This window comes from Anomalospiza imberbis, chromosome 1, assembly GCF_031753505.1.
Source record: "Anomalospiza imberbis isolate Cuckoo-Finch-1a 21T00152 chromosome 1, ASM3175350v1, whole genome shotgun sequence".
NCBI classification, from domain to species: Eukaryota; Metazoa; Chordata; class Aves; order Passeriformes; family Viduidae; genus Anomalospiza; species Anomalospiza imberbis.
The window spans coordinates 20,749,573-20,767,025 of NC_089681.1; the positions used below are offsets into that span (position 1 = coordinate 20,749,573).

Genomic DNA, 17,453 nt, shown 5'->3' on the forward strand with positions numbered 1-17,453 from the left:
ATGCCTGCAGGAAATCTCTGCTGGCAAAGCCACCATGCAGATCAGTGCAAAAGTAAAGACTCCGTGGCTGTGCCTGCAGAGGGCCAGTCTAGTTTACAGTTTACCTTATTGAAATCTCAGCATGGGCAAGGTTAGAGCTCACAGAAGCAAAGATCTTTGCTAAGAACCTAATTAAGATGAGAGCAGTCTGGGCAGACCTTGTCTGGACACAGAAGTCAGGGCTTCAGTGTTATTGCGGACAAGACCTTAGTGTTGTCTTCAGATATGGTTCTGGGAACAGTTTACCATTCCCTGAAGCTGCACTGACTTAAAATGAGCTGTAAGGCATTTCCTGGTGCTGCATTTATAGAAATCAAGGTGCATTACAATTTTACACCCCTGTTTTTAGGAAATGCCCAGGCTGGCAGGTGGTGACAACTCTCTTTATAGGTGCCTGTGCTGCAAAACTTTTCCAGAGCACTGTAGAGGTTTCCTAACAACTTCCTTCCATTGTCTTGGTGCTCAGTTATGTTGTTTGCCATCATAAAACAGTGTTTCTGCCTATTTATACTAGTTTAGTTCTTTTAAGCTGGCCAGGCATTAGCAGTACAGCAGCAGTGTCTGATTTATATCCTTTTCAGCTTTCTATCCTCATATTCTTCCTATTCTTCCAAAACTAACAAAACCGGAACCAATGTAAGTGGGTTTCATGCTTTTATTTTTTTTACTAACCTGACCATCAATCCATTGTTAAATTGCTGAGCAATAGAAAAGCTCCCAATTCAAAACAGAAAAAAACAAATTTAAAAACAAATATACACAGCAGCAGCAACGTATTCTCTGATTTCTGCATCTCTTACATAGATCCTCTGGCATATCAAAACCAACAGATGCTGATCATGTGCTTTGGACAACCCTTTCCAAGTACGTGAGAGACATCACATTTTTGAGCCAAAAAAATGCTCTTAAGAACAAGCAAAACCAAAGTAGATAAACTGAGATAACCTTTGTGCACACACATGTGTATCCAGTTTAAAAATGGCCATAGGTTTTAAGCCTGTAAATTCACCAACAGCATCCAGGTTTGAACATATTGAAATGTTTATTCAGTATTGCTGGCGGAGACAGGCAGCTTCTGACAGGCAGCTTGAAATGACACCTTTAACTAGAAAGAAAGTGAGGGAGCAATTTGGTGAGTGGAGAAAACTTTAAAGGGTTTGGGTGTAAAAGGGTGCTAGAGAGAAACCCAGATTATTTCTGTGTCCTGGAGCAGTGCTGAGACGTTGTTTGTTCCTGAAGTAATTCACTACAGAAATACATATTCTTGGTGTTTTCCTTGAAACCTGCACTGCTCTGTAAGCTCTCTCACAGAAAGCCATGAATAACTATGATTGTATGATTCTATTGTATGATTCTATGAACTGGAGTGCAGGAGGAAATGTAGATTCAAGTCCTCCCATACTGAAGCCAGACTCCTTCCTGCCCTCACCAGGATCCATCCCTGCCTGATGCTGAACAAATCCAATATTCACAGGTTGTGGCATCCCACATAAGCATGACTGAGGCACAAACCCAGGCCTTCCAAAACTGCCTGATGTGAACTCTCTACCTCTTCCCCTGAGCTTGGCTGCCACTATTTTAACCCATCATCAGGCACCTCCACTAGAGATCAGCTGCACTTGCATCCTCATGCATGTTGGGGATTTGCCTGCTCTTGCCATTTGCCAAAATTTAATGCTATAAAACATTGGATTTGTTGCTCAGCACTAGTGCTTGCACCGATGTGGCTATGTCAGCTGTTGGCATCAATTGCAGAGACCAGGGCAAACTTCCAGAGCAGATCAGACCTTGGATTTCTATCAAAATCCATCTGTTCCTGACTGAGAGCGATTCCCACCACCTTTACAGCTGGGTGGGATAATAAGCTATTGAATCAACAAATTATCACAACATGGAGTTCTTTTAATAGCTTCCCTCTACAGAAAGTCAAGGCTGCTAGTGCATCTTGTGTATACAAGCCAGGCCAGCAAGCTTAGAGGACTTATAACTGACAGTGTCAATTGTTTTTAAAGTGTTACTGCAGTACTGGCATTTGAAAAGCAATTTAATATTTCTCCCATGACACTCACTTCAAATATTCTGGAAACAACCCATATGAAACCACGGATGACAGTTACAACACTTGTCTTTTCTGAGATGCCCAGACCAGATTTGTGTACAGCTTGTGCTGGGCAGGACTGTGAGGTGAACAATGCAGCAAACACAGCTCTTCCATCCACCTAAGTCCACTTGGCAGTGGGGGTGTGCAGGGGGTGAGCCTCACACACTCAGGCCCTGCCACAGGAGTGTTGTAATTAAAGAGCACAAGGGCTGGAAGGAATTCAGATCTGCTGCAGCAGCACTTCCTCCACAGCAAGCTGCAGCACCAAGGGTTAACACTCTGCTGCCTGCCTCACAAATCTGCATAATGCCTTGCTTTGGCAGCTCATTTGCATAATTTAAAATTACTCTTTTGTCTGGAAAATAAAATCTAAAACATAGGTTCAGACATAAGTGGTAGATACTAATGTTCCATATCCTAAGAAGGCCTGGTTAAGTCTATTTGCCTGAACTTGACAATAGAGGTTGTAAAAATAATTTTGACAGAGAGATGTTGTTTCTTTATTGCACAGCCTTGAGTGCCATTTTGACTACCTAAATAAGGTCTAATGTGCTCACCCACCCCTAACAGAGGAGATGAAGCTTGCCTACACACGCTCAGACTCTCCGGCTCTCCAGAGGGCTCTGCAGCTCCATCCTTTGCCGGGGTGGGGGGTGGTCCAGCCCACCCCCCACATTAAACTGCAGAAACAATACAGCAACTGGAGACTGAATGCCTGTCATCAGCGCATCCTTAGCAGGGATGGGCTTCCATGCTGTAACTGTATACTCAGAGGTGGGACACCCGATGAGCTCAGTGTCCCACCTCCTACTGCCAGGAGGGATTCAGCTTAACAGAGGATGGATACCTACATTTCCTCAGATGAATCACACTCCCAACTCCCTTGACTGCCATAACTAAGTCTCCACTGCCTAGTGTGGGAGATTAGACACCTAAATTCAGGTATCTGTTTTCTGGATCTGATTCCCACTCCAAATTCAGCTGACAGTCTGTGAGGTGGTCTTTGTGGGCAGAGCCCCATATCTCTCAGTTATTCTCTTCCTCATGCTGGGAGACAGATAAAAAGCACAGTGTCTTCTATGCTCCGTGATGTGTTTCAGTGTAGGAAAAGGGGCTGTTAGGCTGCACTGGCACTTCAGTGTGTTTTAAATTATAGCTTATCAGAACAGCAGAATAAATCCAAGGAAATAGAAAGCCAAATGGATAAGTTGCCTGTCATTATGACTGAAGCCTATTTGAACTCCTGCCCTAGTGTCTTACGTACTATAAACTTCTGTACATTCCTCAGGCAAAAGCCTGTAGCTTGTGCATTAAAATTGAACAGCATTTCTAAATGGGACATCCCAAACCAATGTATCTGTGCTCTTACCTCTCCAGTCCCAAAAGCTAGGTGACACAAGAAGACATTTCCCAATGGACATCAGCGGTGTGCCCAGCAGGCATTCTGCCCAGGGAAGCAGCCAAGGGGTGGTTCCCCTGCCAGCTGGAAGGCACGGTGACAGGGAAAACTTCAGGCAAATTTAGCTGGGTCTAGGTAGGTTGTACAAAATGTACGGGGGAAAAGGCCAAGTGTAAGTATGTAATCATGAGTGAACAGATCTGTCAAATGCTAACAAGTTTATACCTGGCTTATTTAGTTCAGTTTTTCTTTTGCCCAGTGCTCATAACCCAAATTCAAACTTAGAAGTTTCCTGCAAGTGATAATATACTGACTGCCCTCCTTCAGATTCTAGTGGCATTACAGTTTTCATGAAAATGTTTCAAAGATGACTTAGGGCCATATTTCTTCTCCTTTCCCATTTTGCAATACCTAAACCTTTTGCTTGACATTTTTGTTAAAAAATAGAGCATTTAAGCCCCAATAATTAAAGTCTCAGTTCACAGCAAAAGGTAAGTGAAACTACCTGTATGTTCAGTTAGTAGCAAGTAATTCTGAATGTGCAAATCTGCCTGCAGTTTCGTGTCAACTGCCTACCTGTCTATAAAAATACGCTTGCCAACACATATGCAGGCATATGCAACAGTGTTGCAATTGTTGTTATTCACAATAAAATGTTCACCCATCAGTTAACTGAGTCCCTTTCCCCTTAACTGCAATGGAAGAAAAACCTTCCACACGATTTATTAATATTTTCTTTCCTCCATTAGTTTCAGTAAAGCTAAATGTTACCTGCCAAAGCAGTTCCCAGCACATTTTGTGTGCTGCGCAAAATGTCTTTGTGTGCTGCATTTCCTATTGACCACTGTCTCTATTGCAATTTTTTTTTCTGCCTTTCAGTACTGAAGCACCATCACCATAAAAATCCTGTTCTGTGGGACTCCCAAATGTTAGAGCTGCCTCCCTTCACATGAATTGAACATCTACTTTTTTTGACATTTAATCACTACTGTGACTGGTTGCAAGACCCACTACAACTGTGTTCTCATCTAGGGAAGACGCTATAGGGACATGGAAGAACAGTAAAAAACAACCAACCTGTTCTATTTGAATGTCCATAGTGATTGAAAGGGGGAAAACAAAGAAGAAAAAAGCTCATAAGATATTTAGCAGAAGGTGCAATCATCCCTGGAAACAAAACCCATAGTTTAAAGTGAATGGGCTGTGTTTGACACTTTGCCTGCACCTCCTGACAGGAACCTCCAACTGCTGAAATATGGAACAGGTATTTCAGAAGGGATGGTGGATTTGTAGCCTCTGTGTATACTCATTTTGCCAGGCCAAATTTTCCTGAACAGCCGCTGCTTATAAGCCACTTCTCAAATGACACAGCCTCTGGTTTGCTTCAAGTGCCAGCTGTAAACGGAGGCTGCTTTGCAGCTATTACACAAGCAGATCGGTTTTCTGTCTGTGTGCCTGTGCTATTGTTCAAATCAGCAGTTTGGGCTCGCAACTCATCTTCCTCTCACTATCTTCTGTTTGATGTTGTGGAGCTGCCTGAGAGCACACAACGTGGCCTCCTTCGGGGTAAAACCAAATGGGAAATTCTGCTCCCAAAGTTCCTCGTTATCTCTGGGAAAGCTGTGGATGTTCAGTCCATGAGGAACAGCTAGAGCTGGCCAATAAAACCACCCTCAACAGGGGGATGGCTAGATGGCTGGGACTTGGCATTCACTGCTTTGTGCTACACTGAACTTCTCCAGAAATGTTTAAATTTTAGTATTTTTTTCAAGGGGAATTAAAACCCATGAACTATCTACTATTTATTCCAATATTATAAAGAGCCATCCATGACAAATGGCTATTTAATGGCAGAGGAACAGCAGCTAAAAAGTAGGCTGAAAGTATGTATGCTGAAAGGTAAATCCTGGCCCCACTACAGTCCATGGAATAATTCACTTGCTTTTGACCTGGATGGTCTCCACTCCTTTCCCTGCCAGAAAGAAATTTACTCTGCAATAATTTCAGAAGGCAGTACCTGAATCAAGGCCACACAGAACTATTGCTGTGAATGCATTTCACCCACACATTTTATGAATTTTTTTTCAAAACTGCCATCTTTGAAGGTAAATATGGTTAAGAGTAGCTAACCCAATCAAATGAAACTAATAGGGAAAAAAAACCTTTTCTTGTCCTAGTTAATCACCTTGACAGCCTGCAGACAGATAAGAAGGAGAAGACAACTCCCTAGAGAACCCAGAAAACCCTCCACCTTAAAGTTGCCAAAGTTCAAACAAATTCTGTCTTTCCTTACCAGGAACTTAAAGGAAGCTGCTCTGATACAAAATAACACAATTCTGTTTTACAGCTGCCTGCACAGGAACACCCGCCCAGGTGATACAAAGTCTCAGAGATACAGCCACCACGTACACTGTGCACGCCAGCTGTGCCCATGCCACCTTACAGGGACAGTCACACAAGGGGCTGCCCACAGCCTCTCCTCCTTCAGCTCCTGCACAGTGCCCAGGATGCCTAGTGAGCTCCTCTTGTCACACTCAGCTGCATTTGCCACTGGAGGCATTCTACACATAAGGAAGTGATCATGTAAACTTTGTGGTGGGGCCTGGACAAGAAGAAATGTCCTAGATGCCCAGTCAGAAGGAACAGATGTTCAGAAGTGTCTCTACGGGAGCTGGAAGAGAAAGACCCAAGTAAGGGGCTACAACCATGGTGAGACGCAATGTCAAGTGAGTGTCAAAATCTCAGTCTACCAGGTACTGGTGGATCTACAAACTCCACCAAACACTGGGCAGAGACCTTACTTTGATCCCAGACATGTGCCAACACCCCTAAACAAAGAAAGCAAACCAAACTGTAAAGAAAGGAGAAACAGATCATAGGTTCCTTGAGTTATTTGGGTTGGAAGAGACATTAAAGAATATCTAGTTCCAGCTTCCCTGCCATGGGAAGAGATACTTTCCACTAGACCACGTTGCTCAAAGCCCCATCCAACCTTGAACGCTTCCAGGGATGAGACATCCACAGCTTCTTCCACATCCACAGCTTCTCTGCGCAGCCTGCTCCAGTGTATCACCACCTTCACACTGAATAATTTCTACCTTATCTCTCGTCTAAATCTGCCCTCTTCCAGTGTAACTATGTGCCTTTGTAGAAAGTCCCTCTCCAGCTTTCCTGGAGGCTAAATTTCTTGCATAATCCTAATTTCTGTCCCTGGAGTCCTTCACTGTAGAGCTGAAGAGAGGAAATGCAGAGTAGATCAGACAAGGGAGGAGAAGGGAGATTAGGCACCTCCAGAATTGCCTGATTTTAAATAATGTATTTCAGTCCAGGCTGTGTGTCAAAGCTCACCATATTCACTTCTGAATATCTGAGTCGCAGCCAAATTTTGACACAAATTTATGGTCTCAGAGGTTTCTGCTAGCTTAAGTGACCCAAGCATTGGAGAGGCAGCTGAAGAACCACCTAGTCCTCCAGCTAGGGGAAAGATAAAGATCAAAGCAGAGCTTCAGTTGCTTCAGCAACATTTTGTAGTTGCTGAAGAATCCCAGGGCAGAGAGAAATGTGTGCACTATCAGACATTGAAAAACCCAGTGTAAGAAAAGTTCCATGGAAAATGAGTTTTCATCAGCTCTGCTATGAAAGAGCTACCTTGCTTCAGTCTGTTACACAAGGTGATGGAAACCTTGCCACGTACTTTGCTGTTCATTATAGGAACTTCTTTTCAGCCTTGGGAACAATCTAGAAACTGCAGTTTTCTGCACAGCACTCTTGCCTGACATTTCTAGGAATGCTGGCCTCATTTCTTCCAGAGCAAAATACAATCTTACAGTGCCAGCCTGATGTCATCTCTGTTGATATCTGGAGTTAACAGCCTGGAAAGTGCACTCTGGAGCTCTCCTTCACTGCCTGAAGCCTTTATTTCTACTCAGGGCCTCTTCCCTGACTTTTGCACGTCCCATCAGCCGTAGCCATCAGCCTGTGATACACCTGCTGGCATCTGCTCCCACTGTTTACAGAGCAAAGTCCGTTGCAGTCCTCTTACCCCAACCCTCCCATCTTTAGCAGGTCCCCTCCTCTCAGAACAGACTTCTGTGTAATCTGCCAGGCCTGCATCTGCTGCGTAGCAAGCAGATGGGAATAAATCTGTCCCAGTGCATGCTATTCAGAAGCTTTTTCTGATGTGAAAGTTCCCGATCCACTGGAACTGAATATTTGTGCAGCAGGAGGCTGGATAAGGTGACCTCCAGAGATTCTTCTTTGGATCTCTGTGCTGCTACCAGTCTGATAACTTCAAGAAACAATGACTCATCAAAACTGAATTTCAGACATGACAGCAGTGATCTCACAGGAGTTATTTTGTATGGTATTTCCAAGTTGACAAAACTCTTGCACAGAAAATATATCAGCAAGAAACTTGTTCTGCTGGTTGGGTGTTGGTCTATTTATAGCTGCACCTTCATAAGGAAGCTGCTGCTTTACCTGTAGACCTGAAAATAGCACTATCTACACATGGAGGAGCTGTGCAATGTAGGCAGCCAAATTTCTTAGGCCAAGACATACAGTGTTGTCTTAAAGACACATTTTATAAAGAAAAAAATCTGGTTTGGTTCTTAAGGATTTTTTTCATGACTTGGTCAACATGAATTCAAAATATCATTTCAGTATTGGATGCTCACATCCAAGACTGGGGCAATTGGGGGAACTTTGGACAAATCTTCTATTTTGAAGTTCTTAAAAAACACAAGTTGTAAGAATGAGTAGTTCTGCAATCAGAAAGCAATTCGATTTGAAGACAAATTCAGATAATCAAAGGGCCATCAAGCTGCAACCCTCATAATAATCTTCCAAAACCAAGTGGCCAAAGCAGGCATTCAATGCTTGCCACTTCCTGGTAATGCAAAAGTCAACCAGTAAGATGCAGCCTCACATCTCGGAGCTGGAAATTCCTCCATATTCCAAACTCCTGTCAGAATAACACCAGCAGTTGAGCACTTGGCTTTGTGTCCTCTCACCTAAGCTTAGTTGCCATTTTAGACAGCAGTGTAAATTCTTCGTGTGAACAAAAGCTGACATTTGCACTACTCAAACTTATTCTGGCTCTGAATACAAGTTTCAATGGAATCCATTTTCATTTTTTAAAAAAATTTGGCCATGCTGAGTGTTTGCATTGGCAAAGCCACAAGCAATGGCTAAAACTGGGGCTTAGACACAATGTAAATAAAGCTACAGAAAAGGATTGCTTGGAAATGGCCAGCAGCAGAATGCTGAGGCCTAACAGATGTGCACCCCCTTAGGGCTTTCCCAACTCCTTTCCTGTATCTAGCCAGTTTCCATAACCCATTAACTTTTAAAGGCCGTGTGTTAATGGTGGAAGGGAGAGAGCAATGGAAATCTCTTCCTTGTACCCATCCCCTTGAAGAATTCCAATGAAGAAGTCACAGCATTTGGAAATGTAAATGCTTTGGAGAGCTACCTCTAGAACAGAAAAGCAAACAATTATCTGGAACTTCCCAAAACCTACCAAAAAGTCTTGACAGCATTCAGAAGGGCTCTGCGGGAATTCCCGTGACCCATTTTCCTACTGTTCAATGGAAAAAAGGAATGATGGCCAAAGGGATTTTTTTTTTTGGTATGGGAAAAAAATTAAATTGAGAAGCAAGGCTTTTCAGGTGCTTACCAAAACATGCAAGTGATTCTGATAAAATAACTGAGGTCAACACAGCTCACAAGAATCACTGTGATAAACACCACAAATATTTTCAGGGAACGCATAAAGACTGATGTTGGGAAGAAAAAAGGCAGAAAAAACCTAACAAACTTAGGTACAGTCAAACACAGAACTAAATAATAAATAAACGCTAAGTTCTGTCCTAACAGGAAAAAAATGTAAAAAGGTAAACATGGACCAACTAGTTTTTAAAAGCACAGCTACTGCACTGTCTCACTACCAAACAGAATGAGTCCTATTCCATGCCCTGTAGATTTCCAGAAACCTGTTAGTATTTCCCTCTCAGGATAAGCTAAATTACTTATTTGTATTCTTGGAGGCATTTGAGTATCACTGCCACTTGAAAACAGAACATATGGAGAAACTTCGTCAAAGAAATCTGGAATGCATCAATTGAGTATTTCTTCTATCTATGACATTTCCTCATGTTAATGATAGTTGGGGAAAAAACCTTCATAAATTCCCCAAATTTCCAGGCAGCAAGCAGCTGCATCAGCCTATTCTTGGATTAGCTTCTTACAGCTGAACTGGAAAAAGAGCCTAGGAAGAAAGGGGAGTGGAAGATGGGAAGTTACAAAATTCCTTAAGGTCTGAAAGTGGGGGAACAAACTGAGATTTTTAGTGTTTATGATAATACACACTCAGAAATCATTTCTAACTCACGGAATTACGTTCTAGAGTTTTTTTTTTTTTTGGCACTGCTATAATGTGATGACCATCATTCCTCACATGCTAAAAAATTCCGAGTCAGTTTTCCAAATTTCTGATTTCCTGAAACAAGCAAGAGCAGGCTGCAAAAGCAGTAAATTCCAGTTAAAAAAAAAATCACCAAAATCAAAGCTTGGCACAATCCCTGTTAAGGTGTTTAGTTTCTATAGAAACAAATGGCTGTTTTATTGACTTTACTACTCAACCTTCGGTACATTGACATGTTAATTTGTTAAAAACAGCTCCATTGGCAAGGTGTGGAACAGCTCAGTTGAATCCTGTCCAGAGAGAAGGCATGCTGCAAAGCCAGAAGCACCGGGAGTTTCACAGCGTGGTAGCTTTTTATTCTTCTATACCACCAACCTAGTGGTTAGTCTAAAGAAGACTGAAAAGGGGCCGCATCAAAGATATATCTTAAAGGAATGAATGTGTCAAGAAGATGGTGCCAGACGCCTTTGGCTGGTGCCTAGCGACAGGACGAGGACCAAAGGCCATAAACTGAAATATAAGTTCCACCTCAACGTACGGTAGAGCTGCTTTACGCAGAGAGTGGCAAAGCACTGGAAGAGGCTGCCCAGGGATGTCGCTCCCTCTCTGGAGGCATCCCAAACCCACCTGGCCACGTTCCTGTGTCACCTGCTCCAGATGACCCTGCCTTGGCAGAGGGGCAGAGCTGGATGATCTCCAGAGGTCCCTTCCAACCCTAATGATTCTGGGAACGTCCCTGGTGAAAATTCCCGGCTGCTGCAGGGAAGACTGACTAGAAATGCAACAAGAAACGCAAGCGGAAAGGACAGAGCCGGCACGGGCCGCCGGGAGCGGGGGCCGACGGGCGCCGGGCTTGAAGCACCTGCGGGCCCCGGGGGAAATCCCTGTCCCCCCCACAGGGCCCCCCTGGGGAGCAGCACACACAGGCCCCACACACCTCCTCCCCCGCTTCCTCCCGGAGCCGCTCCGGCCGAGAGGAAGCGGCTCCGCTCCCGCCCTGCGCCTCAGGGGAAGCCGCGCGCGCCGCCCGCCGGGGAGCCGCTCGGGGCCGGGGGGGGGGAAGGGAGAGCCGGGGGCAGGCACGTGGTGCTTTACGTCCCTCTTGCGCAATGACGTCATCGCGGCCCGCCGCGAGGGCGGCGCACCGGGCCAATCGGCGGCGCGCTTAGTGGCAGGGGAGGGAGCCGCGCGCGCCAGTCAGCACGGGGCTTGCACGCGCGCCGCCGCGCGCGCCGGTCGAGCCCCGCCCCTTCCCTGTCGCGGCGCACGGAGGGCGGGGGAGGGGGGAGGGAGAAGGGCCCGCTGGAAGCCAAGATGGCGGCGCGTGCGTGAGCGCGGCGCGGGCCCAGCTCCGAACGGCGCCGTTGCGGCCGTTCCGCCCCGCCCCGCGCCCGCAGCGCCGCGGCCGCCGAGACCCCTAGACTCCGCCGGGCGGCCCCGAACCACCCCGGGGGAGGGACGGAGGCCGAGAGCCCCCTCCCCCGCCGCCCCCATTGTGTGCCCGGCCCCCGCCCGCCCGCCTCCCGCCGCCGCCGCGGGGGCACCGGCGCGGAACATGACCTCGATCCACTTCGTGGTGCACCCGCTGCCGGGCACCGAGGACCAGCTCAACGACCGGTGAGGGGGGGCGGAGGGGAGGGGCCCCCCGGGGACGAGGGGAGGGGCCCCGGGGCAGCGGGGCCGGCCCGACCCCCCCCCTCCCCGCAGGGCCGCGGTTCCGCCGGGTCCCGGCGCGTCCCGCGCCGAGCGGCCTCTCCCGGCAGCCGCCGCCGCCGGCTTCACCCCGCGCGGGGTTGGGGGGCCGCGACTTTCGCCGCGGGCCCGGCGGGGGCTCCGGCCGGCCAGGGGGATCCCGGCGTCCGGCCGAGGAAGGAGGTTCCCGGGGTTCCCTGGCCGAGGAAGCGGGTTCCCGGGGATCCCTGGCGGAGGAGCGAGAACGTGTCCATATTAATCGGGGATGGAGCGAGGCAGACAATGCGGATGGGGGATCGCGGTGTGTGAGAGGATGACGGGAGCGGGGATAAAGGCGGCAGCGCTGTCACACGCAGCGCCGGTGTGCGCTGCCTTCCCCTGCTCACGCACCGGGTGTTCGATACAAAAGGAGGCCCGATCTCCAAATCACTGATGGTGTGCGGCTTGGCTGAGATGGGGATGACAGCTGCCAGCCTGGAAACCACGCAGCTAACTTTATGTAGGATTGGGGGAGAGAAATTGCAGGCTGGGGAGAAACTGGAATGCTTTGAGAGAAAATGAATCCGTGAACCAAATTTTCCTCACTGCTTGACGTTTATTTGACAGCTCTCTGTGGCTGTCAAATATTTCTTCTATAGCAATTGTTAATGGTATGTGTAATAGCTTGCAAAATTTACTTCTGCTTTTTTATACAGGAATTCTTAAAAACTTCATCTTTAATTTCTAAAAATTTATGTGTGAATAAATCGTGATCTTTAATCATCACTGGATAGAAACCTAAAGTGTTTTTACACTAAAGATAAATATTATTTAGTGATTCTAAACCATATTTAAGTATTTTTAAGTCTTAAAAAGCATAAGCTCTTGGTTATACTCTCCTGGTTTTGATACTACCAGTAGGTCAGGGTCCAGGTCATTTCGCAGTTTGTAGTTAGGTCACTTCTGCTAGACCAGTCTTTGCTGAGATGCCTCTTAGAGCAGGTGAGGTTTCAGCGTGTACAATGAGGAAAATAGGTAGTTTTGAAGGCAGAATTTCTGCCTAACTACATAGTCTATACAGGGAAAAGATAAAACAGATCCAAAACCTGAGGTGCATTACTGTGGACTGTGTTTTTTTCCTGTAGCCTGATAATGCATTTTACAGAATCCTGCTTCCTAGGAGGCCTAGCCATTCCTACAGATTTGATTTGCTTTCTCCATAGGTACTGCATTTAAATTTGGCATAGACCATCTTCCTTTAGAGTGACAAACTGAGAGATGATGCTGTACTAGGACTTACTGCTTGCACTGTTTTGGTTTGGAGTAAGATCTAGGCCTTTGAACTTGAAAAGACCCCAGTGGGTTTTCTCTTTTTTTCTTTTTATGTTGATTGGCCCTTAAAAAACATTTAGCATGTAATTATCACACTTTGCTCCAAGTGAGAGAGCTCATCTGTTTTCTCTTTAATGTTACCTCTTCTGTTGACATATTGATATAAAATATGAGTCCCTTTCAGTCTTCATAATGCTTTCTTGTTTTTTTAAAAAATTTTTTTCTTACCACAGCAGCAGCTCTTACACCTACTTTTTGATACATGAACCTTCAAAATGGGTGGTAATTAATATATGGAGAAAGCTGCAGCAGTGCTGTTAAGTAGTGACTATTCTGAAAAATCAAGTGACTCCTTGATCTGAGCTGCAAGTCAGAAATTTCGACTTGATAAATGTAATTTTACTAAAAGTGCAGTAGCTGTGTGTCAGAACTTGTAATGCAGTGAAATCAGAATGATTCATAAATAGGGTTGAGGCGCGCACATATGTGCCGGAAATGCCAGTTCAATTTTATCAGTAGCATTGCTGCTTATTACTATTCTGTCAATGTTGATCAAGACCTAGATGGCTTAATTAATAAATTCTCATACACATACTCATAGAAGTTAGGATCTTGGAGCATCTCGTGTCTCTGAGATGTTCCTTTTCTCCCTCACTTTATAGGCTTTTTTGAGTCTGTGCTGCACCCGGTGGTCAGTCAGGGCTCTTTTCTGTCTGTATTCTGAGTTGTTTCTCAAAATCAGATTTTGGGATCATATTTCTGTATTGTATGCTTTCAGTAATGGATTTGTGTTCTGCATCTGAGGAGTAATCACTTAAAACCCTAGGCATTTATTGCTGCAGTCCCTGTGTGTTCAGGGTACAGGACACTGTTGAATTTTGTAATCAAGTATTTGATACATTATGCTTAATAACCAGTGTAGATGTGTAAAGGCAGTGGTTTTTGGAAACCATCCTTCTCCTGAAGTATTGCTGTGCTCTTAAGTAGTTGAAAAAATTGTGAGGAAGTAGTTTTTTTCCAGTTTGGTTTGGTGCATTTTCTGTCATTTTGTTCTACAGTTCTTATTAGGTTTTCTGTGTAATTTGTTTTCACACTTATTCATGCAGCAACTGTGAGAATGGCAAAACACTTCAAAGAAAAGAGGAGAAAGTAACTGTAGAACCACGAATAATCGGAGGACTCCTGAGCACATCTACTCATCATCTGAAAATACTTCTTAGCTAGTGTTTTTGAAAATGTAGGTTAATGTTGCACCTTGATGGTAATTATTAGTCCTCTCTCAAGTAAGCTGAAACAGTGTTGACTTCTTCACTCAGAAGTCTGGGAGCTGGTGACACTGAAGAGAGTTCACAGAGGACAAGGTCATACTTCATTTTGTAGTTGTATTAGGATTCATCTTTTGAAATGGATACTAGGCTAAGCTTTTGTTTAGGATGAATTGAGGTAAATAAGGTTTTTCTGCTAAAAAGGAAGACGGGTAACTTGGAATTTTTTCCCCAAGCAATTTGTTGTCTGCAAACTGAATATGAGGAGTTTAATGGGAGAAAAGTTCTGTATGGCCTGCAGTTTGAGAAACAACTCCATTGAGTATTTGGGATGTAAATAATTAATGGCTTTAATATTTGAAAAAGAGGTATGCAGCTTCTGTTGCAGTGGGTGTTAGGTATATTTTGTCGATTATCCACTTCTTTCAGGGTTGGAAACTTTGTGTAGGAAGTTTGACACAGTTTCATAGATAAGTTAATCTTAGTAAATTCTTAGTATATTTATTAATTTTATATTGGCTTAGGAAGTGGGTGTAACCATGACAAATAGCCTTTTCTTGGCTGTTATGAAACCTCACGGGAGCAGTTTAACTTGCTGCTCTGGGAAGGAGAACGGGAGTCTTTCACCTTACACAAATGGCTTTCCATACCTGAGCTAACCTTCAGAGACAGGCTTCATCTCAAAGCTTTGACTTTGTTTTTACCTTGTACTAAGAAAATTCTTGTCAGCTACACCAATTAAGTCCTAGCAGAGAATAAGATGTAATTTTTGAAGTGGTCATTGACACAGTGTTAATGTGGTCTTTTCTGTCCTCCTGGAGATGAGATGTAATGAATTTGGTTAAATAGAGGGTATTCTGAATATGAGGGTTTAGAAGTGTCATTTAGTAAGTTTTCTGGCAGTGACACCTTTGAAACCAGTAGCACACCTGAGAAACTTAATTTGAAGCTTCAGTGAGTCTGTATGTAGAGTCAGCTTTGGGGGAAGAAAGGATGATCTTGTTCATTACATGACTTTTTCTCTTAATAATACATTCAGTGCCTGTCTCTGTTATTTGAATGCTACTTACTTTAGGCCGTGCCTGAACTGAAAATTTAAGTTGTGTACTTTGCATTGCCTGCATTGTTTGCACTCTCTGAATTTGTGTGGAAAAAAATTGCTAGCAAGAACATACCTATTTAATCTGCACATCAATTTAAGGTACTGTGCAAGTGATGTGTGGATATGTGGCTGCTGCTCTGGCAAACGCCACTCCCCCTTGCATTTACTGATGAGCAAATCTGTTAAAAATCTCAAGCAGATGTTGCTGGAAGGAGCTGGCGTAGGGTGTGGTGTGGCTGTTCAAGGAGCCAGCAGTGATGTGGAGCTGGTGTCTTGGCCCCACACGTTTGCAGCAGCCATGCACAGAGAGGGGAGAGCTCCTGATAATGCAAGTGTTCATGTTAAAGTGTTATTGTACGACCTGAACCTGCTCTGCTGCGTCCACAGGCATCCTGAGAGAGTACTTGTCCTCTTGTGTAGAGGAAGGCAGCCCAAGCACAAACTTCTCTGCTGTTACTTATGTGTGATCTGCATTGCTGCCCCAAGCTGGGGAAAAGAAGGGATTGATGGATGCATTCTTAGATGGAGAATCTGCAAGTTTTGTGCAGATAATACAGTACTTCTATTAGCTTAAGTGATTAATTTTGGTGTGCTTTAAACTCTTTCTAATCTACTTAGCAAGAGTGCAGGTAGCCCACCTCAAACAGGAATAGGTGGTTTAATTACTGGGAAGCCATAACTGATATGTTATTTGAATTACCTGAGTTACAGCTGCTTGATAAGATTTAGTAACAGGCAAAGTGTTGAACTTGGTTTTAGGATTAATTTCTTGAAAGCATAGCTAAATTTCGATTGTGCTCTTTTGGAAGAGAAGAATGGAACAGTATGACTGTCATGACATTATTATTATCATCATCAGATTCTTAGATGGAAACACTTTTTTAAATATAAAATGGTTTGGCTACCTCAGAAGATTTGCACCACCACTGTGGTAATATATACTGTTACAAGATTCATATGTGCAGCAGTGCATTAAGATTTGATCTTACTTAGTGTTGTTACTTAAGAACAATAATTTGGGAGGTTAAGCATCAGAATGTACAATATTATTTCATGTCTGGTTGAACGTGAAAGGTTACTTTTACATTGGCCAGTATTCTAGGCCTTTTTGAACTTTGCTCTGCCAGGGTCCTCTTCTGATTACAATTCTGTGCTACACCCCAGATGCTGCTTTTTAGAGAGTACATATGTAATTGTCTGTGAATGTTCTTGCTGAAACTTTCCTGAGATGTTGTAAGTCAAAGTAATTGCTCTCTTCTGAAGGCGGAGGTTTGCTTTCCCCGCCTCTTAGGTTGCACTAACTTTTAAGTTTCTGATCCCATAGGAAACCGACTTCAGTTGCTAAAATGATAAAAGATAGCCCTGGTAATGTGAAGTAAATATAATTTAGTGCATTAGGAAGTTGAACTGGTTTATCTCCTTGTTGGGTGTGCATCAGAATATTGTGAAAAGTGCTGCAGGAGGGAGAGTTGGTAGTGAAGAACGGGAAAGAGGAAGCAGGGTTGAGTTCCTTCCATTTTGAAAGCAGCAAGTTTATTTTGGCTACTGTAATGTGAAACTGTACTGTGAATGTGATCTGGGCTGTGAGTAGTTGTGACCTGTCACAAGGAATTCGGTAAAATAGTAATTGGGACACAAATGTTGCTTTCTTTTTGCTTCTCAAATCACATATGTAAGGTTTGAGCATATTTGTTGGACCAATGATAGAGCAAGACTAATTGACTAAGATATTAGTAGCTGTATTTTAAGGTTGGCACTGCAAGTCAAAGCTGTCAGAGAACAACATTTTTAATTCTAAGAACAGTAAGTCAACAACATTCATGCACTAAATATTTGTAAAAGTTAAAAACTATAAACAATGACATACATTTGAGGTAATTTTTGGTATAGTATGTATTTATTAAATATTCTGATTGCCATGTAGGGTCAAATTTATGATTCAATCAAAAAATAAATGTGAAGGGTATGACACTTTCTTAAACTATCTAAAGTAGATAACTGTTCAGTACATAATTATACTTACATGAAGAATGACTTGCCACTTGAGGAAAAACAGCCAAGGATGTACCTGAGCTTGGCAAATGGCAAGGTGCTGTAGCTGCCTTTTCACATTTCTGACA

The 17,453-nt window shown here is 44.0% G+C and overlaps 1 protein-coding gene and 1 long non-coding RNA gene across 12 annotated transcripts in view; one reads left to right on the plus strand and one right to left on the minus strand.

Annotated features, from left to right (window-relative positions):
* Window positions 1–3,852: 3,852 nt before the first annotated feature.
* On the minus strand, window positions 3,853–10,708 carry LOC137470391 (uncharacterized). The gene is made up of 2 exons (XR_010997035.1): window positions 6,318–10,708; window positions 3,853–6,210 (listed from the first exon to the last, which is right to left on the minus strand). It is a non-coding gene; the product is annotated as an uncharacterized lncRNA (long non-coding RNA).
* Window positions 10,709–11,237: 529 nt separating this feature from the next.
* The window catches only part of UBR5 (ubiquitin protein ligase E3 component n-recognin 5), an 85,739-nt gene continuing 79,523 nt past the window's right edge, over window positions 11,238–17,453 (plus strand). For 9 of the 11 annotated variants that reach the window (XM_068183537.1, XM_068183548.1, XM_068183572.1 and 6 more), the window contains exon 1: window positions 11,246–11,580. In XM_068183537.1, coding sequence (XP_068039638.1) covers window positions 11,519–11,580 — 62 coding nt within the window. In that variant the 5' untranslated portion in view covers window positions 11,246–11,518. Of the gene's footprint in view, window positions 11,581–17,453 lie in introns of all 11 variants that reach the window. The other 2 variants (XR_010997029.1, XM_068183582.1) reach the window with 2 other exon arrangements.